General features: G+C 41.9%; 1 protein-coding gene across 5 annotated transcripts in view; it reads left to right on the forward strand.

The window, feature by feature from the left end:
• The window catches only part of ARHGEF28 (Rho guanine nucleotide exchange factor 28), a 117,688-nt gene that overhangs the window by 71,486 nt on the left and 24,107 nt on the right, over window positions 1-22,095 (forward strand). For 4 of the 5 annotated variants that reach the window (XM_040578997.1, XM_040578998.1, XM_040579001.1 and 1 more), the window contains 18 exons: window positions 2,201-2,246; window positions 2,829-2,952; window positions 4,338-4,470; window positions 4,836-4,891; window positions 6,399-6,450; window positions 7,048-7,192; window positions 7,295-7,416; window positions 8,363-8,503; window positions 8,922-9,172; window positions 10,054-10,176; window positions 10,568-10,685; window positions 11,561-11,815; window positions 12,792-12,868; window positions 13,564-13,742; window positions 14,431-14,525; window positions 15,389-15,571; window positions 18,199-18,330; window positions 19,049-19,134. In XM_040578997.1, coding sequence (XP_040434931.1) covers window positions 2,201-2,246; window positions 2,829-2,952; window positions 4,338-4,470; window positions 4,836-4,891; window positions 6,399-6,450; window positions 7,048-7,192; window positions 7,295-7,416; window positions 8,363-8,503; window positions 8,922-9,172; window positions 10,054-10,176; window positions 10,568-10,685; window positions 11,561-11,815; window positions 12,792-12,868; window positions 13,564-13,742; window positions 14,431-14,525; window positions 15,389-15,571; window positions 18,199-18,330; window positions 19,049-19,134 — 2,318 coding nt within the window. The remainder of the gene's footprint in view (window positions 1-2,200; window positions 2,247-2,828; window positions 2,953-4,337; window positions 4,471-4,835; window positions 4,892-6,398; window positions 6,451-7,047; window positions 7,193-7,294; window positions 7,417-8,362; window positions 8,504-8,921; window positions 9,173-10,053; window positions 10,177-10,567; window positions 10,686-11,560; window positions 11,816-12,791; window positions 12,869-13,563; window positions 13,743-14,430; window positions 14,526-15,388; window positions 15,572-18,198; window positions 18,331-19,048; window positions 19,135-22,095) is intronic. The other variant, XM_040579000.1, reaches the window with a different exon arrangement.

Below are 22,095 nucleotides of genomic sequence, written 5' to 3' on the forward strand. Positions count from 1 at the left end.
TGTGAAGCAGTACAGCAAATAACTTGTTTGTGGTTGCTCAAATTCACTTTTAAGATTTCATGTTCCCTTGTAAGGAGGAGTATGTATTGCAGCCTTCAGCAGGTGACTGTGTTGTATTTTTCCACATCACCTAATGTGTTTGTAACCATTTGTATTCAACAGATTAGGTGAGAAGTCTTTGGCAAAACATGGCAGAAGAGACAGAGGGAAGTATGTCACAGAGGTAGAGGATGGCAGATCAGCAAAGCCCTGTGGTGTGTGCTTAAAGTCAGAATTCATTTGACCTCGCAGCTAAGAGACTGTTGGTGTCACAGCCCATTATGCTTCATCCAGACACCGTTACCTGCTCTGACTTGATCTGGGCTCGGGCCCGTGTCCAGCAGGGACAGTCCAGCATTTTCTCTCCTCTTCCTCCTGGAACAGTCAGTGCTGGACCTTTACTTGTCTTGTGGGGAAGGTGGAAACCCTTCCCTGTCCACGCTCTGGAAACAGGCTGTTCTGCATCCTGCACTGCAGATGCTGTGTGCTGCTGAGAGGGAGAATAGTGGTCTGCTGAGGTTGCTGCTGGCATTTCCCTGCCACCAGCACCTCCTGCCTCGCCTCTTCCTTACCAGCATTTTGCAGGGATGGGAGCGTTGAACAGAGTGTTTGGCAGCTGGCAGTGGTGATTGCTGTGTGAGGCAGGCACAGCTGTGCTCGCTTTGAGCAGTTGCATCTGGGTATGGGACTAGCCCAAGAGCTTGGTCAAAGAAGCTAGGTCACATAGTTCATCCTGATTTCTGTGGGCAGTAGTTGGATTGTGACCCAGTCTGTGCAGGTGTCTGTGCACTGAAAACCTGCCCCTTCCCCTCTGCCCGGCTGCCAGTGCTTTGAACATCTTGCTTAGGGTGTAGCTATGCAGGAGGGAGGTGCAGCTAACCTTGTATGTTGCAAGGAAATGTAAGCCAAAGCAGATGAATGCAGGATGGCAACAGGATCATCTTTCTCACAGAAAGTACAAGAAAGAAGTGGGAAATCACCATCCATAGAAGCTTTTCAGTATGCTCAGGTTTAAAACAGCTACCTGCTTTTATTGGAGAGGGTAATACAGACTGTTAACAGTGAAGGATTTATCCCTGCTCTGTAGATGGGGTGCTCATAAACAGTGGTCGATCCCTCTTTCAGGCCCTTTCATTGTCTAAGTCAATGTCTCTGCTCCATCCTTGTAGTAAGTACCTCAGTACGAACCCCACGGCACTGTTTTGTATGAGGCTCTCTTAATCTCCCATGGGTACATGACCTTTGTTTCTTCTGAAAGCATCCTTTAGCACAGGTTGTTCTTGGCAACTAAATTAAATGTCCTTTTGGACGCACTGCTTCTTTGGTAGATATTCTAGCTCTCATTAACCTGAAGTTTTTCTGAATACATGCTGATTCAGCAAAGTGTACTGAAGTTTGTATCTGACTTTAAAGAAGGCATAGTCTGATGCTTTGACTTAGGCAGGTGTTCAAGTATCTTTCTGAACCACCTGTGGTAGCTTTGTAAAAAATGGCTACGAAACAGAGTAGCTTCTAATTTGGAAATAGTAGAGTGTATCTCTATTGTGGTTTGGGGTTTTCTTCTACCAAGCAACCCAACTGAATTGTTTATCTTTTGTTTTGCTTTTTAGACAGTTTGTTGAAAAATACCACCTTGAGTACTCTTCACTGTTCTAGGATGTAAACTTGTAACACATTACACATCCTGTGCAGTACATGGACTAGTAGTATTCCTCTTCATGTAGAGGGTTTTAAAATTTTTAATACCATAGATAAAGCTGCATAAGACAGGTAGTTGCAAATGTTTGAAGAATGTCATTAAGATATTTTACAACAACCTATGCGAAAGCAAAATGAAGCGTGAATCATTCAAGTCAGAGTTGTTAAGAAAAAACAAATAAATATTTTTTGCTATTCTTAAAAACATTGTTTGCAGAGACTGGCATTCACTGATATCCATCTCAGTTCTGGAAGATTCTGTCAACTGAATAGAGCTTAGTAGGCAGTGCTCTTTCCCTAGGAAAAGCCACTTCTAATGTATATATGTTTTTGCTTTCCCAATTTTCAAATGACATTGCAAGCGCTTAATGACAAGCTTATGGCCTGGTGGAGGTCATGTGTGTTTCAAATAAACCTGACGACCTTGCAATCTGAGTGCCCAGTAACTCTTTATGTCTTGCAGAGCGAGCGTACAGTCTGCCCGAGCAGTCCCGAGGGAAAAGGTATGGGTACGTGTTGCACCCGTGTTTTGAGGCGCCCGGAGCAGGTCTGTGCAAGAATGCCATCTAGGGAGCAGAGCAGGGAAGAGGCCTCAGCACCCCTCGCAGCGGGGTGTTTGGCAGCGATTTAGGGGAGCACTCCCTGCCCAGGGGATCTGTAAACCCATGCTTCAACCCCGTGCTGAGCGCAGCCTGGCACGCTCTGTGCAATCCTCGCCATGCACCTCCTTCCGCGGGGATTTGGCATGCAGCGCTGTGGGACATGCACGGTAGGGATGTACTCCTGTCCACCATGGGAGCGCCCACCTGCTGTAGAAATATCCGAAATACAGTGATAAAAGCAAGGGGACCTTTGATACCGACCATGGTCTAGGCAAACTTGTAACACATAGCACATTCAGAGCACTCCTCAGGCTAGTGTTACTGCTTTTTATAAAGAAGGATCGCAGTCTTTTTAGGAACATCAGCTAAACCCACAATGTAAAACATGTCATTGTAAATGTTAGGTGTAACAAGCACTGTCTAGATTCTGCTGTTTTAAGGGACTGTTCCCACCATAATGAGTTTTTTTTCCACTGGTGGCTGTTTTAGGATTCAGGAGGAGGAATGGAATAAATATATTGTACCCTCAAAAAATGAGTCTGAAAAATGTAAAGTGAGTCGAACTTTCAGCTTTCTGATGAACAGAATGACCAGCACACGGAATAAGTGCAAGGTAATTTGGAATTTATGCCTATATTATTATATATAATTATGTCACTGTAATTAAATGAATTGTAGATGAGAACCTAAATTTTTATGTAAAGATAAGTTGTTTATTAGAAAACTACATAAGTAATAAGAAGAAACATACAGCTTTATTTTTTAATTTTAAAACATATGCAGGATATTCTGAAATGGGTGTCATATTAAAAGCCAGCTTTTTGTCTAAAGAATAGCCTTAGCTGAACAGTATCAGGTGTTTCCCTTGCCATTTTTTTGATGTTATTAATAATCTCATTTGACAGTTTAGCCAAAGCTTAAATGTATGAATTGCCTTTTAGAAATAATTGTCTTTGTTCAATAAGATCAAGAGGTATGGGCCTGTTCTTGCAGTTGCTCTCAATAAATAATTGAATCTGTAACTTCTAGCCTGGCAGGTAATCAATTGAATTTGCCTTATTTGAAGTTAATGGGACTTCTTGCATGAGTAAGCACTGCTTAGGGTTAAAGAGTTGCAGATTCAGGGCCTGTGCAGCCAAACACATACTATGGAAGGTAAATCAGATAATTTGTGGTTTAATTTTGAGACATCTGAAATTTAGATTGATGGCATCTCTCAGCAGTTTGAGAGGTGGATTTGGCCTACAGGATCTTCCCAGCTGGCCTTTCAGCAGTTCCTCAGGCTTTGCATACCTTCCTGTGCCCCAGGATATTTAACATACATGGATGTGAAGATGGTTGGCTGAGGCAGTATCTTCAAAAGTGGCAAAACAGGCTGTGAACATGTATGTCTGGTCCAGCAGCCATATGTTAGCCTGTGTCTGTGTGGTCTCCTAAAGAATAACTACCAGGGCTGCTCAGAGAAATGTATAATCACACCAACAGAAGTACTGTAAAAACAGACAGAATTTACACTTACTAAAAACAGGTTATTTCTAATGCCTTCTGAGACAAGTTGTCTAAATTTATATAACTGCAGCTTTTAACTGCAGAGGCATGAGTTTACATGTATGCCTCAGGGAGATGTAAGCACTGATATTTGTGTGTGCAGCGATTCAGTAATGCTTCTAACATTTAATTTTCTGTCCCTTCCCTTTTTGTAGCTTTATAAATGTATTTCTGCCAGTCTTCCTTGATAATGCTTGCTGGCTTAGCTGCCAGTGAAAGCAATGCCTGCATCATTTTAGGACCTCAGCAACGCTGGATGTGGGAATATAGTGTACTGTTACAAGGCTTTCAGGACGGGGAATAAATGTTTTACAATAATTTGCTCTTAAAAGGGAATGTTTTAGTGTTTTTAAGATTGAATTGCTTTATCTTCTGTTCTACTGTCCCCCTTTTTTTTTTTCTTCTTTATTTTTTTTTTCTTTTTTCTTGCCTTTGCTGTTGGGGATGAAGACAAAAAATAAAGATACCAAAGATAAAGAGAAACTGAACAGGCACAATTTTACAAATGGAACGTTCTCAGGAGTTATCCCATGTATTGCCTGTGAAAAGGCCCTCCTGGGAAAGGAGTCACTGCAGTGCTCTTGTAAGTAGTTGCTGGCTTTCACGTGTGAGTTTATAGTGCTCCAAATCCTGCTTTGAGATCCTGGTTCAGTGTATTGTTTCAAAAAGAAACGTTGCCTAGGTTTGGATGTACCTCCTTTATGTAACAAGCTGAGGTTGGCAGGGGAAAGAGAGGAAGGACAGCAGGTGACAACTTCAGAAGGGACCATGGCCATCTCCTAGCCCCAGCACATTAGGCAAAAGCTTCTTAATAGCTAGGGGTTGTAACACCAGAGCATCCTCAAGGCTACTTTAGTAAGTAGACCTGGAGGAAGGAAAAAGGTAGTATCTTCTGCAGACTGGGGACCCTGTTTGGTGCCAGGCTTTGAAATATACCTTCTCTTTCAGATTGCAGTGTGATTGTGCATAAGAGCTGCAAGGAGTGTGCTCCTGTGTGCACCAAGGTAACCTCCTATACCGCACTGTTCTTACTAGAGCATATCTGCTTTCCAAGGGGCCTGGAAACGTCCTGAATGAAAAAAACCAAGTACACAGAGCCTGCCCAGACTCACTATCTGTATGCAGAGGGATGCAAGGGTGTCAGATATCTATTGTGAGCAATGGAGCAAGCAATGTGCATGACCAGTAACTTTTAGAAGAGGGTCAAAAATTAATTTAAAGAGATACTTCTCTTTTTGAAGAGTTGCAAGCTCAAATTGTGAAATGGTGTTCCTGGAGCAGTGGAAAAGGGATTAAAAAGAAAGGCTTCTCAAAACCACAGACAACCCCTTGTGTAGAATTCTGTATGTTTGGAATAATGGAAAGTAGATATGGAAGGGGCTTTGGGAGGTGACCTAGTCTATCTCCTCACCCTTAGGCAGGCTCACTTCTAGCTAACAATTTGATCTGACCCATTCTGGAAAATATCTGGAGGAGGAGACTCCACAGCCTGCCTCAGCAGGTGCTCCCAGTGTTCAGCTGCCACTGCAGACAGGACAAAATCAGCGCTAGAGCTGATGGATACTGCCTTCTTTAAGTAGGTATACATGCATGGTGAGGTTGCCATGACAAAGACATAATTTTCAAAAATGTCTAAGGCTTCTGCCCTCATGAAATAAAACAGCACTTGCAGAGAAGCATGCCACAATGATACAGGTAATTTTTCAAATTAGTGGAGTGTGTCTTTCTGGTGTAGCTAGGTTTTGCATCAGGGTGGCTTGTAAGGATGATGTGTTTCCATACAGACTCTTCAGTGTAAACAAACTTTAAACTGGACATAAATCAGATGGTTTTACTTATTTTGGTTATAGCTGTCATGTCATAACCTTGCACAAATTTCTGGGCAACTTTAGAGCATTAGGACAGCTGAACTTGGCAGTTTTAGTTACTGGGACTTACGATTTATTTGTCAAGAGGAGACAAGAGCCCCCACCACCCCCAACTCATCTCAACACAAGTAAGGTGCAGAAAATATTCACTGACACACCTGAAGTGAAATACATGCCTAAGCACAGCAGGCTTTTACTGCAAGTTTTACAAAAGTCCACTTCAGAAGGGGGATTGATTCTGCCTTTGATACTCAGGCTTCCTCAGGTAGTGCCCTGCCACAAATGCTTTGAGCTTATTTGAATGTAAAGCCCTGAATGTGAACTCCTTTTCTTGCAGCCTTCATAGGCAATATTCATATGGAGAAGGTAGAATGCTGTAACTCAGTGACTCAGTTTAGAATAAACAGATTCAGTTTTGTATTGTAGTACGAATAATACAATTCTACTTTGAATATTGTTATCTACCAATAACTAATAAATTTGGATTTATATAGTTATTGGTAGAAATTAGGACCATAATTTAGGACCACTTTCTTGAAGCCCTTTTGTGTGATGATGTATGGAAGTGAGTTACTGACTTGACTACTCAGTGTGTTATTTCCTATGATTTCATTGCAATTTCATAAAATTCTTCTTTTTTTAGAAATCCCAGGAGAGGTACCAGAACAGAAACAAACTCCAAGCTGGTGTAACAAGTAAGTTAGGAGGTGTAAACCTAGCACTTCCAAGTTAAACCTTGTTTAAAATGGAACTGACAACATGAACTTTCCCAATAAATTTCTGTATTTTTATTTTTTCATTTTAACATGTGTAAGGAAGTGTGTGTCTCTGTAATGGTAGGAGTACTCTACCTACTCTAAAGAGTAGGATATTTTCAAGAAATTACTGTTGAATTAACTGTCTTCTACTAAAAGGAGTGAGTTTCTATGTTTTGTTTCCAGTGAGAATGAAAATCAAAAGTAATCAGTTCTGTCTTGTGCATTTGAGCATGTCATTTACCATCTGCACAGATATTTGGGTCTCCTATGTTCGAGTTGCAATGTTAGAGCATGTATGATTTGAGACTGTTTTCTTCTTGGTAATATCCATGCTGGAACTATTCCACTTTGCCTACAGGCTTATCTTCATATTCTGTGGGAGAGCATCATGGTCTTGTACCATAGCAAGCAGACGTTCTTGATACCCAGTATAGGTCAATATGAACACCAGATAGCCTATCTCAGTTTACGTGTGCTGCTGATGACATAATCTACATTGTTTGTCAAAATGGTGTGTTGTGATTTGCCTCACAGATTCCCTGCCTGGAGACATTTCACAGATGGTGCTTTCCTCAGTGCATCCTTCTTCCTCTGTGCCGGCTGGACTGTCTGCTGGAAGGAGGGAGGCCTTGCAACAGCCCCACTTGTCCAGAAGTGTCCCCGGTGCTAGTTTGGAAAGGTAGAGGGCAGCTGCTGGGGAACTATACTAAATACATCATTCAGCTTTTCTAAGAAGATTGAAACCATTAAATAAACGTGGGATTTTTCTTTTCTGCTGTAGAAGATCTACACCATTTTCTGAACAAGACTCTGAGGTTAGCACCTGGAGGTCCAAGTCACAGTCTGAAGAGATGTTACAAGCATTAGGGACCTTTTCTTCAATGGATCCTTTTATGATGGAAGGTGAGAAGTATTGCGCTATTATAACTTTGCATTTTATAGTTGTTTTTTATAACTTGTTGCATTTTATAACTTGTACTGGAAAAGTGGAAAATAGAAAAACTGCTTAGTTGATACAGGAAACCACTTCATCTGCCAAAATAAAAGCACCTATTTTTGATAATTACATTTGTGTCCCTCGTTGATACAGGAAACCACTTCATCTGCCAAAATAAAAGCACCTATTTTTGATAATTACATTTGTGTCCCTCATGCGAATGGTACAATCAGACACATTAGCCTTAAAATACAACTTTTCATTTCTTCCTTGTAAAACATTTTGATAACTTTTGGAATATTTTGTATGGTGTTACTGTTTTAAAATAACAAGGGTAAATGTATTTGGCATCCTTGCAAGAACCAGAGCAGCATAAATATTTCCATTGACAGTCTACACTGCAAAATATAAACCTGGGTTTTTTTTGTGTTTCCTCAGTAGCCCTGAAATCTTACCTTCCACTGGTGAACTGCCCTCCTAAAATGGCTACATATTCTTGTGAAGTGAATAGAAATAGGCTTTTTCTGTAGCTAGGTGTGAGACTGAATTTCAAAGCTGAGGGGCATTCACTCACAAAGAATGGTGAAGATACCTCATTGGACATCTACTTTTGAAAATGTTAGATTTTATTTTTAAATTTTAAAAAGTTTCTTCAAGCAAAGAAGTATAAAAAGGGTTTAATCTGAGAAGAGAATCACGGTCTTTTTTATTCTCCTCCCCTGCTCTCACGATTGCATTTCAACGTGTTGGTCATGATACTGACATCTGGCAAGCTTCTCTGTTGTAAATGCACTACCAGTGGTTCATCCCTGTGATGTGTTCTCCTTACTATATGTATAGATCTGCATGTACAAAGGGACTTCTCTTACTGTGCATATGGCTGGTGTTAATGAGGTACATGTTTTGTCATAGATGATGTGGATTTTCCTCAGTGGGCTGATCTCCGCACAGATGCACAAGAGTTTGAGGCAGAGTCCTGGAGTCTTGCTGTGGATCCAGTGTTCTGTAGCAAGCAAGAAAAGGATGTCATCAAGAGGCAGGATGTCATTTTCGGTCAGTATTTCAAAGCTTTGTGTAGGTTTAAAAACAATTTGGTATAGAAAATAGAGAAGGGACCTACACATTTTATGTCCAGAAGAATGAATGCTTCAATTCAGAATAATAAAAAGTTCAAAGAACATTTCTTTCACAGATTACAATGTGACCTAGAGCTAAGGAAATAGTAGTGACTACCAGAAACATGTCTACACTGTTCACAGAATGGCTGAGGTTGGAGGGGACCTCATTCAGTCCCCAGCTGAAGTGGTTGCAAACACAATTTTTTCAGTGGGGTACAGCTGAAAGAACTATGACAGAGCCACATGGATTAAATCTTCCTACTGACAGAACCTATTAGGTTTGAAGCTCACACAGAAAAAATTATGACTATGTATTTGAATGTTGCTAAAGTCTGTTTTCTTTTATACTGCAGAGCTGATGCAAACAGAAGTGCATCACATCCATACCCTGTTCATTATGTCTGAAATATTCAGGAAAGGGATGAAGGAAGAACTGCAGCTGGACCACAGCACAGTGGACAGAATATTCCCATGCTTAGATGAGCTACTAGAGATGCACAGGCAATTCTTCTGCAGAATGAAGGAGAGACGTCAGGAATCATGTGATGTGGGGAGTGAACGTAATTTTGTAATCAGCAGAATTGGAGACATCCTTGTGCAGCAGGTAGAGGCATCAGCTCTGTTAATCCTTTCTGTACTCAAGGTTCCCAAATCAAAAAATTTATTGACTTTAAAACTTTTATGGGCAGGAAGAGGGCCATGGTTGCCTCATAAAATTCAAGCACTGTTCCCTCCAGATCATTGCAGGGTGAAAAAGCAATGAGAGAAAATCTCTAGTAACAGGTAACTGTGATGAACTTGGGATGAACTTCTATCTATATAGTAAAAGTGATGAGGAAAGTGATGGACTTGGTCCTGTTCACAGTAGAAGGCTGCTGCCATCATACTATGGACTGCAAGATTCACTTTTTTAACAGCTGAGCAGATGTGTGAAGAATTGACTGATGATGGAAAAGAGACTACCTGTTCATTTCTTGTGGTGATCTGGCATGGCACATTCAACTTGCTGCTCACTAGAGAAGGGGTGGTCACAGCATGTTTACAGCAGCCGTAGAACAGCTAACTAACAGCTTGCTGGTCACACTTCAGCTCCTTGCAAACTTTGGTCAGTCAGTTTTCACTCCACTGAAATAAAGAACCTGAACCGTTGTCTTGTCTAGAGGCAGAGTGGAAATCCGACAAATGCCTCAAAGGGACTGTGTTTGCAAAGAGGTGCAGGAAACACTGTTATAATAATTGTTCTAGCCGTTATTGGCAAGACTGTAGTGGAGGTTGCTTGTGCTCTCTCCGCCCTGCGTTGCTCTTCCTGCTCCCTAAAAACAGCTAGCCTGTTTTCATTCTGTAGTGACAGGCCCTATTAGTGAAATTCAGAGGACTTGAGAAACAAGTAGCATACAAGCTCTGTATTTGTACAGAATACACTAAAGGAATACACATTCCTGTTAGGTGCAATGTTGAGCACAATTCACTTATTAATTTCTTCAGTTTTCAGAGGAAAATGCAACTAAAATGAAGAAAATATACGGAGAGTTTTGCAGCCATCAAAAAGAAGCTGTTAATCTCTTCAAAGAGTTGCAACAAAACAAGAAGTTTCAGAATTTTATTAAAGTAAGTTTATGTGAAAACATGGTCACTATTGACAAAATGCTCAGGAAAAGATATTTAGCCTTTATTTAGATTTAGGATTGAAATTATATTCAGTAACTCACTTTTAATAGCTAATAAAAATGTCAAAGTTTTTTCCTCCTTAACCAGTGAGCTGGTGAATTACATTTTTCTTTCAAATTTTAGAAAGCTTTGGCATCCAGTGTGTATTACACACATGTTCCTGTTATAGTACACCTCATCCTTCAGAGCAACACCTGTTCCTTAGGGATGGTTCAGATAACCCAGCATTTTATTTTAGCTTATTGTAACGGATCTAGATCATATTTCTTATTAGTCAATTGGTGGCTTAATATGCATTTACTACTTAAAGTATATATTTGTATCTGTGCAGCTGAGAAATAGTAACCTGTTGGCGCGACGGCGAGGAATCCCTGAGTGCATTTTGCTCGTCACCCAGCGAATCACCAAATACCCTGTTCTGGTCGAAAGGATATTGCAATACTCAAAAGGTGAATAAAAGCTAAAGTGTTGCATCATGTCTGGAATCCTAGTGTGTTTCTAACTTCAGGAGTATGCACTGCTACAGTATAAGAAAAGATGAAATTCACTGCTCGGTGGAGAACCAGGGCAATGTAAATGTCTGCTCTTCAGGCAGATGTCACCTAAACAGGGTGTCTGGTGTATGTTGTCTTTGTCAAGGCTGGGCTGTGAAGATTTCCGGTATTCTAGCTGGGTAAACCACAGAAGTCCAGAAGAGCATACTTGTTTTAGGAAAAGATCTTGACTAGAGGATGTGAACTAATTCAGGCATGCACCTGCACCTTCTTCGAAATTAATTCTGGTGGAGTCCCTTGTGAGTCCCTTGAAACATTTCGTAAATTACTCTCCAGTTTTTCAAACAAAGCTGGAATTCCAGAGGTCATTCAATAGAGCATTTTAGAAATACTAATAACATAGAGATATTGTCCCCCCAAATGGGCAATAAATGAGCATTGTAGGCGGTTGCATATCCAAATTCAAACTCTTTGTGCCTGCAATCCAGTTTCAAGAGTTTTTTTTACTTAGCCAAAAGGGTAATATACTGTATGATTTACTTGGCCAGTAATTTTTTTTTGAATGCTAACAGCTCACAATTATGTCAGAAATCATTCAGTGTGTTGTTTAGACTAATGAATAAATCTGAACTATGTGTCATCTTTTAATAGGCAAGTAAAACAAAGGTAGATGCCTCTAATATTTCTGATAAATTGGTTGCCAGGTTCAACTGAAAATGACATATTTATCAACTTTGAGTCATGTTGATTGTTCCCAGAAAGTAAGGAATGATATTGTTTCTTGAATATGCTGACTACTATCATATTGTGGGGTTTTTTATTTCATACAGAAGGAACAGAAGAACAAAAAGACCTGTGCAAAGCCCTTGGTCTAATTAAGGATGTGATTGCAGCAGTAGATTTGAAAGTGAATGAATACGAGAAGAAGCAAAAGCTGCTGGAAATTCTCAGTAGAACTGAAAACAAAACATATACAAAGCTGAAAAATGGGCATGTTTTTAGGAAGCAAGACCTGACGAGGAAGGAGAGGATACTTCTTCATGAAGGTTTAGTGTACTGGAAGACAGCAACTGGTCGTTTCAAAGGTATTCCGTCCAAGCTGTAAAGTCCTTTAACCCTTTATTTGCAAATAAGATATGAAGATTTTTTTGATTTAAGAATGAAAATACTTTATTATGCTGTATTGCAAACATGATTCTCTGAGATAATGGTATTGAGAATATGCCACTAATTGCTAGAAGAGTAGTTCCAGAAGCTGCCAGGGTTTGTGGATAATACACTGTGTATCTGGGTAAGAAGACAAGTTTGTGTACAAAGCCATCAGCTGCATTTCTTCTTCCAGTCCCCTCCTTTTACTTGATTGATTTGCAGTTTTTATCCCATAAAACAGAATCTTGACTTGTACATTTATGTTGTTCATAGTACTGGCCACTGAAAATAACGTGCCACTGAAAAATCATGTGCTGTTCTTCAGTGGTACTGGGACATCTGCAGTGGAAAACAAGACCTGAAGTCATATTTGGCTTGAGCTCAAATTTTAAATGCAAGCCCAGAATTTGATTTGTGGTGTTAATCACATGTAGGGATTGGGATTTTTTGGAGTTTACTAACATTTGCTGTGCAACTTCATAAATCTATCTGTTCATCGTTATTCCAGAACTACTTTTACCAGTATAATACTGTACAGTGAGTATATGTTACAGCATAAGCAAAACAAAATTTATGTGGGGTAGTCTTTGTCAGGTTGCTTGTGAGTTGCCTGTGACTCCACTGACATTGGAGTGAGGATTTCCTCTTTCCCTGGCCCAGTGCTCCAGCACAGTGCTGCAGGAGGGCAGACAGCAGGAAGTGTCGTCTTTCTTGGGATATACAAAGTGATGGCATGCAGTTGCTTCACGCAGACCACAGGCTAATCCAAATATTTCCTATTTAGTTTACTGTAGAATTCCATGGGATATTTACAGATCAGGGCTTTTTTCCATTTTAAGGATAAAAGAAGAAATTAATTGTAATCATAATAACTTTAATTACAAAACGTTCTTTTCCTTTTCTAATTTTAAGACATCTTAGCTCTCCTTCTAACTGATGTACTACTGTTCTTACAAGAAAAAGACCAAAAATACATCTTTGCAGCTGTTGTAAGTATATTATCAGATGTTTGAATATACACATTGCACATTTATTTGTATATTTCTTGAAAATTAGGTCCTTTGCATAATGCTTTTTTCCCCCTAAAATCCTGGTAGTGTATTCAGAACATTAATATGCCAGTATATGGAAAATTAAATTTATTTTCAAAATTAAATCATCTTTTTAGGAAGAAAGATGAAAATAACAGAATGATATTTTTAGTGTCATGCCTCATCTGATTATGAAGGTGGGAAGCAGAGCAGGCTCTCTCAAATAATTTTAACTCCTGGTTCCATAAAACAAAACAGAAGAATAATTTTAACTGCAAGCGTAATAGTAAAAACACATAAAATGTATGAAAGTTCATGGAGAAAAGTACCCACACTATATAAATGTAAACATTATATGAACACTGTGCCTCAGTATCATTGAGCCTCTGGGATTTGCTTTTTAGCACATACCCAGTGCTTACTTGTTCATAAAAACCATAATATTCTTTAAAATTAAAGAATAATTTTAAAGGATGCCTGACAACTCAGAATTCTCAGCTTCTTGCACATGGTGAGAACATACGTAGTTTGACTATACCAGGACTAGACTTAGTCTAATTAATCGAAAAGTCATGCTTTTCTGAAAGTGTAATGTTCTATAAGAGAGTCATTTGTCATTTATCTTTTGCATGTGCTGTGACTGTTTCCTCCAGGACCAGAAGCCTTCCGTTATCTCCCTTCAGAGGCTCATAGTAAGAGAAGTAGCCAATGAAGAAAGGGGGATGTTTCTGATTAGCGCTTCATCTGCAGGGCCTGAGATGTATGAGATTCATACCAACTCCAGAGAGGAACGTAACAACTGGATGAGGCATATTCAAGATGCAGTGGAAAGGTAAAGGAAAAGGCTTTTGGTTTTCATCCTGCCAGTCGAAAGCAGACAGGAGGCAGCTGGATATTTTCATGGCAGCATGCTCTCTGTTCTGCGTTGCACTGGATCCATCCCGTGAGGTTGAGTTTTCTGCTGAACTCAGGATTCACAGATCCCAAAACCTCACTATTGCTTCTGCCAAACTTCCCATGTTACTTCTGATTTCCCACTAAATTAGCAGACCCTTTCTACTCCTCATTAGATGCCCTTACCAGCCATTGTAAGCTTCCCTCACCTTTGCCTTTGCCGCTGGATGCTTTCCAGAGTCCTGCAGGTGTCCGTGCAACCATTTTGGGGAAATCCCCAATCATGCCTGCTATCTTGGTGTTGGCTCCTTTAGAATGGCAAGGAATGCATTGTTCCTTATGGGACCTAAGCTTACGCTTAGCACAGCAAACCTGTGTGAGGGCGAGCCACCCATTTGCTGCATAATGCAGCCTTACCAGAATTAAAAGGAATCCTTCACTCTGGTTTATGTCCAGTTACTGCTTTATAAAGAAACAAATGGCATGCTTTTGGATTGTAGCAAAAGTTGGTGCTGATGCTGTGTTCTGTTTGTTATGAACACAAAACTGTTACTGAAGATTAATATATGATGTGCAGATTTTGCTTTTTATCCACCTTTGTTTTTCATCTTCCTTCAACCATGAAGTTGTCCCGAGGAAGAAGAAGAAGGAAAAATGAGTGAATCTGATGAGGACAGACGTATTGCTGAGGCCAGAGCATCCAGAATTCAGAAATGTCAAGGTGTGGTACATTTCCTGCTACTCTGAGAGCTCCTGCATCCTTACTGTTCAGGATGAATGAATCATGTGCCCATAGTGGCTGGTGGGTTCAGAGTGCATAATGAGTAGAGTCACAGAAGAGAAGGCTCTGGTGATCTGATGGTATAATGTGAGTTTATTGAAAGAGAACCATTTTTCTTCCAAACACTTTATATTTTTCATGCATTACCATAAGTAAAAAAGAAAAAGAAAAGTGGATGCTTTCAGAATAAACACTGAATTGCCCAGATTACTCTCAGGGCCAGGTAGTTCCACGTTTGTGAAAATATGTCAAATCTTAAGTAATTGTGTGACGACGTGCTTTTTTTATGGCATTTCAACCTTTGCTGCTGTTATTTTTATCTGAAAATGTGCCAATAGGGATAAATTCAGCTTCCTTGGTTCCCCTACGCCTAAATTCCACATCGCTGTATTGCTGCAAGGAGAGAAATTCCAGCAGTGTCCTTCCTGTAGGGAGCTACAGGGAAGGACAACCTCTACTGAGAGTAGCTGTTCTTTGATGTTAAGACACTGCATCAGCACATCTTGGCTGCCTGAACAAAGTGCTTTTCCAGCATTGATCATTGTGGGTGCAACAGGACGTAGCTGAGGGCCCAGCGCAGCTAAGGCCACCTCATCAGGGTAGGGCAGTGGCCTGGCCCTCTGCTGGGGTCTGTGCAAGCTTTCATTAGGACAGACTGTGGGTTTAGTTTGGTTCCTGGCCACTTAAAAAAGGCCTGACTCGAATCAGCAATGTCTATGTGATGTAAGGATTAGAAGGGTGACTGGGGGACATGCTTTGCCTGCAGGATGATTATTAATAGTGTCTTCAATTTTGGTTGACAGAATCACTGAGTAACCAGGACCAGCAGATCTGTAGCTACTTGGAAGAGAAGTTGCATATCTATGCAGAACTGGGAGATATGAGTGGGTTTGAGGATGTTCATGTAGAACCTCATCTCCTTATAAAACCTGATTCTGGAGAAACTCCACAGGCTGCTTCATTGTTGGCAGCAGCGCTCAGAGAAGGTGAGTTTGCATGGGTAGAGCAGACAGGTGGCTCTTCATGTGGGCAGATAATTCAAGGGAACAAAGTATAGCGGTATTGCCTTGTACTGTGATTCTGGCAAGTGTCAAGAACCGTCAGTGTTAAAACTTGGTAAAGGGCATTGAAGAGAAGTCTCTGAAGTTTATAGTTGTCAGATGCACGGGATGATACCTGCCATACTGTAAGGTAAGGGGTATGTTTATTGCATAACATCATATGCAGGCAGGTAGGGACAAGGTGTTAGGTTGTGACTGCGGGTTGTTTCCTTAGCTGTCATCCTTGCAGTACAGCCCTGTGAAGCAGATCACAGGATGCAGTATGGTATTACATTTAGTCCCCAACCTTCACCTAACTTGGTTGATTTGATGACTGATCAGAGTCATGTAGGTTCATATACAGGCCAAACTGCAGATGGTCTTGGCAGATTTGCCAAGAAACACTTACCAGAATTGCTGTAGGAGCTGTGGTTTCTCTGCATACTATCTAACAGAGAGATGATAACCTTGTGCTACCTACAACACTGTCCTCCAAAGGAAAGAAGGGAATGGTGTTTGTGGATACCTAGTCTGGTTGGAAGTTCAGCTAAACTCCTGCTAAATTCAGCTGAAGAGAATCCTGGTAGACTGAGCCATGTCCAGCATGGGCTGTATGCTATTCAAGAAGGACTACAAGATTTTAGCATCACCTAGACACAGAGCTGTGGGCTAATAATCACATTTCAACCGATAAAGCGGCGAAAGTTGGTTTCCATCATCATTATGAAGTCTGCATTTTATTGATTAAACTGATAGAACTTGGGTAGGGAATGTCAGTGAAGCAATAGTAAATGTCATTTTAGCTAAAATGGCAGCCTGTACTTCCACACCTCATGCTACCCACTTCTGAATTTCACTTTCCCTCGTGCTAATGTTGGTGTCTTGAATTTCAGGACTCTTCAGCACACTGTAAGGAATTTACAATTGCTTACACTGTAGGCAATTTGTGGGGATCATTTTCCAGAACAGAAATAGTCTATTGCTAATAGCAGTCTCTACAGGAATAAAGCATTGCTCACAGTAGAGAAAAATAGAATTAGGGAGTGCTTAAGCAATTGAATGTACACAAATCCATGAGATGAGACAGGATAAACCCAAGGCTGCTCAGGGAGCCGGCCAATGTCACTGTCAGGCTGCTTTCTTTGAAAGGTCACGGTCATCAGGAAAAATTCATGATGACTTGAAGGCGGCAAGCATCATACCCCTCCTCAAGAAGGAATATATAGGGAGCTACAAAACAGTCAGCCTCACTGCTGTCTCTGAGACAGTGATAGAGCAGATCCTCTTGGAAGCCATTTCCAAGAACATGAAGGGCAAGAAGGTGACTGGGAACAGCCAGCATTGATTCATCAAGGGCAAATTGTGTCTGACCAGCCTGATGGGTTTTATGATGAGAGGAGAGCAGTGCATGTTGTTTACCTTGACATCTGCAAGGCCTTCAACACTGTCTGCATTGGCTATAGTATCCTTACAGCTGAACTGGTGAGATATAGACTACATAACTGGATGGAAAATGGGCTGAACTGCTGGGCTGAAAGGATTGTGATCACTGATACAATGTCCAGCTGGCAGCTTCCCTTAAGGATGGATCCTGACACCAATACTGTTCACAATATTTACTAATGAAGTTAACTAAGGGATGGAGTACATTCAATTTGGCTGTCACCAAATGAGGCAGGGTGGTCAGCGTGCTGGTGAAACCTCTGCAGATTGGGAAAATGGGCTAAGAGAAACCCCTAGAAGTTTGATAAAGACAAGAGCAAAGTCCTGCATCTGGGATGGAGTAAGTGTGTGTGTTAGTACAGGCTGGACACTGGCTAGATAGAAAATAGCTTTGCAGAAGTAGATCTTGGAGTCCTACTTGACAGCAGGTTGACTATGAGGCAGCTATGTGCCCCTGTGGCAAAGGCGGCCACCTGTCTCCCAAGGGTTAGGGAGACATTAGGAGAAGAGTTGCCAGAAGGTTGGGGTAGGTGATCTTTCCTTTACTGACTCCTGCCGAGTTCTGTCTGGAGTGCTGTGACCAGTGCTGGGCTCCCCTGGACAAGAGAGACATGGACAAACTGGACCAAATCCAGTGAAGGGCACCAAGATGGCCAGGGGGCTGGAGCATGTGACATCCGAGGAAAGGCTGAGATAGTTGGGCTGTTCAGCCTTGAGAGAAGGCAGCTTGGTGGGATCTCATTGCTGTCCTCAGCTGCCAGATAGGAGGATACAGAGAAGCCAGATTTTTGTGGAGGCACATGGTGATAGGATAAGAGGTAACAGGTGCAAGTTGGAACACAGGCAATTCCAATTAAATGAAAGGAAAAATTACATGCTGTGAGGGTGGTCAAAAACCGGAGCAGGTTGCCCAGAGAGGCTGTGATGCCTCCATCTTTGGAGATGTTAAAAACTTGTCTGTGCCAGGTGCTGGGCAACCCAATTTAGTTGAACCAGCTTGGCATAGGGCATTAGACTAGATGACCTCTGAAAGTCCCTTCCAATCTAGATTATTCTATGATTCTGTGTCGTTTTATGAATTAAGGAACTATTTAAGGGGCATCTCTAATTCTGCACGTTCTCCTCTGTAGTTGAAAGTCTCCATGTTGCTGTAATGACATCACAAGTGAGTGGGTCGGACAGGCCGCCAGAGGAAAGTACTGAGGAATCAAGTCTGAAGCACAGATTTAGTGCCAATGAAGTCTTGGAATCTGTTCCTCATGGTGAGTAAATTTGGTGCTTTTACATATTCAGAATACTAAAATAATTGATACTGGATTATTTTGGTTTGTTGGAAAGCTTTTTCAGTCTGTGGCAGAATTAATAGAAAATAGTGTAATAAACGTTGTCTTTGGGCAAATGCTCAGATAGTGTAAATTGTCATATAACTTAACTGAAGTAAATGGATGGTTTGCATCCACTGCACCTTTTCTGTAGCACATGTCTGCGTTCAGCAACATAGAGTCACATTTGTGTATCTCCATATGCTTCTTGTCCAGCTCCACAGCAAATCTATGTTGCAGTATACGCCATTTCCAAAGTTAGCCAATTTTTGTCAGAAGGCCTGAAAACCAGGACTTGACACTCCAGTGATTTCAGCTGTAAAAGGTAGCATGGATTTATTACAACAAATAAGCAAATAAAGTCCTGTGTAATCCATTGCTGCAGAGCATTTTTAGTGATATGGCTATACTTACCTCCGAGCTTTCCTAAGTGAAACACTAATTTTTAAGGTAGGAAAACCTCATTGTCCTGTCTGTTTCATTGTGGCTTACAAATTTGTTTCTCCGGAGCCTAGAATCCATTATGTGACTTCACATTACGTAAATCTCTATTTGCAGCATCCTGTGAGTAACTGTAAAAGAGTGTGCCCTTTGTTTCTCTAGTCTGAATATGCTTTGAAACCTTTCTCTTGCATTTTATTGGGGCTTTATTTGTTAGATGCAGAAATAAAAGAAACTGAAGAATCATCTGAAGTTGATCTCAGTGTTGAAAAGGAAATGGCAAGTGCCAGTCTAGAAGATAAGGTATTGTAACTGGTATTTCTTCCTGTGTTGCACATAGCACTGTGGGCACTGGGAATGTAAATGCTGTCCAAATTTTTATGGGGTGTCTAAAGACCGTTCCAAAACACCAAGCATGTGATAGGCACATTTCACCCAAATCCACATAATTAAATTTAGTAGAGGTCACTGCAATTTATAATGAATTTTTAAAAAGCAATCATAAACAGTTTAGAAGCAGAACAATTTTCCTGCCAGGATTACAGATTGGTGGGTTGTAATAACAGCCACAAGTGTCTTTGTACTACGTATGGGCCACTTAAGAGCCTGGTTCTCTGCTGTCATCATTCAATGCATCCATGTTTATGGAGCTGACAACAGTATTCCCTCTACCCCCTCCTCCTATTCACAGGATGATGAAAGTCTTCTGCAATGACAGAGACCTCAGCTAATGCGAGGAAGACTTTTGCATTGGAAGAGCTTCGTCCTGAGAACAAGCACATAAAATAGGATGGATTGTCTTACACCAGCTTGCTTCAGAATCTTGAATTAAAACAAAATGGAGCAATTAGAGAGTAGAAGAGAAACTGCCCATTTTTCAAAGTTCTGTAACTCATAAGCAAATGTGCGGGAAAAGCAGAATCAAAAGTCAGTTCTGGGCAAAATTAGGAATGGCAAATTTCATGTAGCAGCAGTGTTAGAGTAAGAGCAGTATGAATTACTGTGTGGAAATAAAGTGAACTGTGATTGTGGAGTCCTTAGGTGAAGAAGCAGGACCACAAAAGGAATAAAGGGGGGAGACGAGGACAGAAGATAAATGACTTGAAATAGAAAGCAAAGTTCACTAGAAAAGGAGATACTTAGCCTTAGAGTATTGTGTTTGCGTCAGCTCTGAAAGAGGGCTTGTGTGCCTGAAACCTTGGGGTTTTTTTTCTAGTTATTTCTGGAAACCTCTTGCTAATACACTAATCTCCCTATAACCTTGCCTCACGTTCAGTTCTAGGTCACCTTACTTACCAAGACTGTTGTGTTAGAAGGGAGTAGGAGAAACTGTATGTGTGGAAAAAATGGGATGAAAACAAAATTCCAAGTTGGGGAGCACAGAAGCTATGTGAGGGCAAATAAAATAACCTAATAAAGGATAGAGGGGTTCAGATCAAACCCGTTAGAAGTTCTGGTAGCTCCACATGAAAACACTGCCATTGGGGTTATAGCAAGGACAGAGACCAGGCTTTTCTCGGGGGTGCACAGCAAAAGGATGAGTATCCAAAATAGTAAGTTGCAGCAAGGGAAATTCTTGACTGTGTGTAAGTAAAAATCACGGCGAGGGTGATCAAGCAGGAACAGATTGTCCAGAGAGGTTGTGGGATCTCCATCCTTGGAGGTTTCCCGGATTTGACTGGAGAAGACTCTGTGCAACCTCCTCTGACTTTGGAGCGAGCCCAGCTTTGAGCTGCAGCTGGGCTAGGGGGTTCTGCAGCAAGCTCTTCCACCCTAAGTTACTCTTCTGGTCTGGCCTGTTACTTGGGCGAGACTCGTGTCACATCTGACCGTGCCATAACCAGATTTACCAGCAGGTGGCAGAAGGAGCAAAGCAGGCCGGCAGGGAAGGGCTTCGCGGGCGCGGGTGCGGCCCGGGGGCTGCGGGGCGGCAGCAGCGGGCCTGGCCAGCTAGCCTGGAAACAAAGAGCCGGACAGCCCGAACGAAAGCCCCCGGCTTGGGGGTTAGATGCTGACCAGGCATCAGAAGGAAGAGCATTGCCTGTGCAACACGTGGAGTCCCAAGTGGGCAGCTGTGAGAGGTGGTCCCCATCTTGTGCCCCCCCCCCGCTCCTGCCTTGTAACCGCATCTCCGGAGGCTTGTCTGAGGCACTGTGCGCACTGCCTGCCCTGGGATCTGACTGACTTCATCTCCACTGCTGCTCGTTGTTCTGAACCAAGGTGATAGGGGAGAGTGGCAGGGAGGTGGCGGTGGCCCGCAGCACAGGTTGAACAGTTGAATATTTTGCTTTGGATCTAGCTGGGCTTACAGGGCTTGTGCTGAGGCTGTAGCGGTGCAGCTGCAAGGCCGCTGTCACCCCAGCTAGCTCAGCTAAACCTGCCTTGGACTCATCTCCCGAGTGGTGCTGCAGCAGGGAGACCACAGGCGCTTGGGCTGGTCACTTGCTACCCCTTGGCCGTACCAAAGCCGGCTAAGCCTTCAATCCCCCTCGACACCTCCTTCGTTAAATTAAAAAAGGGCTTCCAGAACTGAAAGAAACCCCACTCTTGTTCAGCGTGTGGGCTCTTCTTTGAACTTTCGTTTTTCCTCACCCTGCCAGCATCCCCTTCTCCCCTCTCTCCCTCTTGGCCCTGCTGTTTCCTCCTTGCCCACTGCTTGTCTTGGCCACCCAGCAAAGGGAGAGCACATCTCCCTTGTGCTGGTCCTTGTGCTGCACAGAGGCATCTGTGCAAAGTCCTCTGCTCCTCGTAGCAGAGTGAAGCAGTTACACGGCTCCTGGGTGCAGTGAGAAGCAGAGGAGGAGGTGAAGATGTGGGAAGGGAATGGAGGGAAATACTGAAGGGAGATAATGAGAGAAAGGAGTGGAGGAAATGCTGTAGCCAGTGCTTCCTTTCCCCCTAGCTTGTGTGCATTGAGCTGCGTTTTGGGGCCTGACCTTTTTCACCTTCATTTTTAGTTATTGCAGCTAAATGGAGCAGCTGCTTTGCTCACTTGTGGTGGAAAATGAGACTCAGTAGAGAACTTAGAGAGAGAGCAAATATTACCCAAGCCCTCCTCTGCTCCTCTGAAGAAAAAAAAAAAAAAAGAAGAGAAAAATCATACAGGAAGTCTTTTCAGTGTAGCCTCCGAAATTGTGTTTTATTTCTCCACCGTTTCACCTTATCTTTCTCAGAGGAGCTGTTCTTCATGGTGAAAGGATTATGGGTGGCTTCACCCCGTAAATTTACAAAGCTTCTTAGGAAAAGGAAAGCGTGAAATGGCTG

This window comes from Falco naumanni, chromosome Z (genome assembly GCF_017639655.2).
Source record: "Falco naumanni isolate bFalNau1 chromosome Z, bFalNau1.pat, whole genome shotgun sequence".
NCBI classification, from domain to species: Eukaryota; Metazoa; Chordata; class Aves; order Falconiformes; family Falconidae; genus Falco; species Falco naumanni.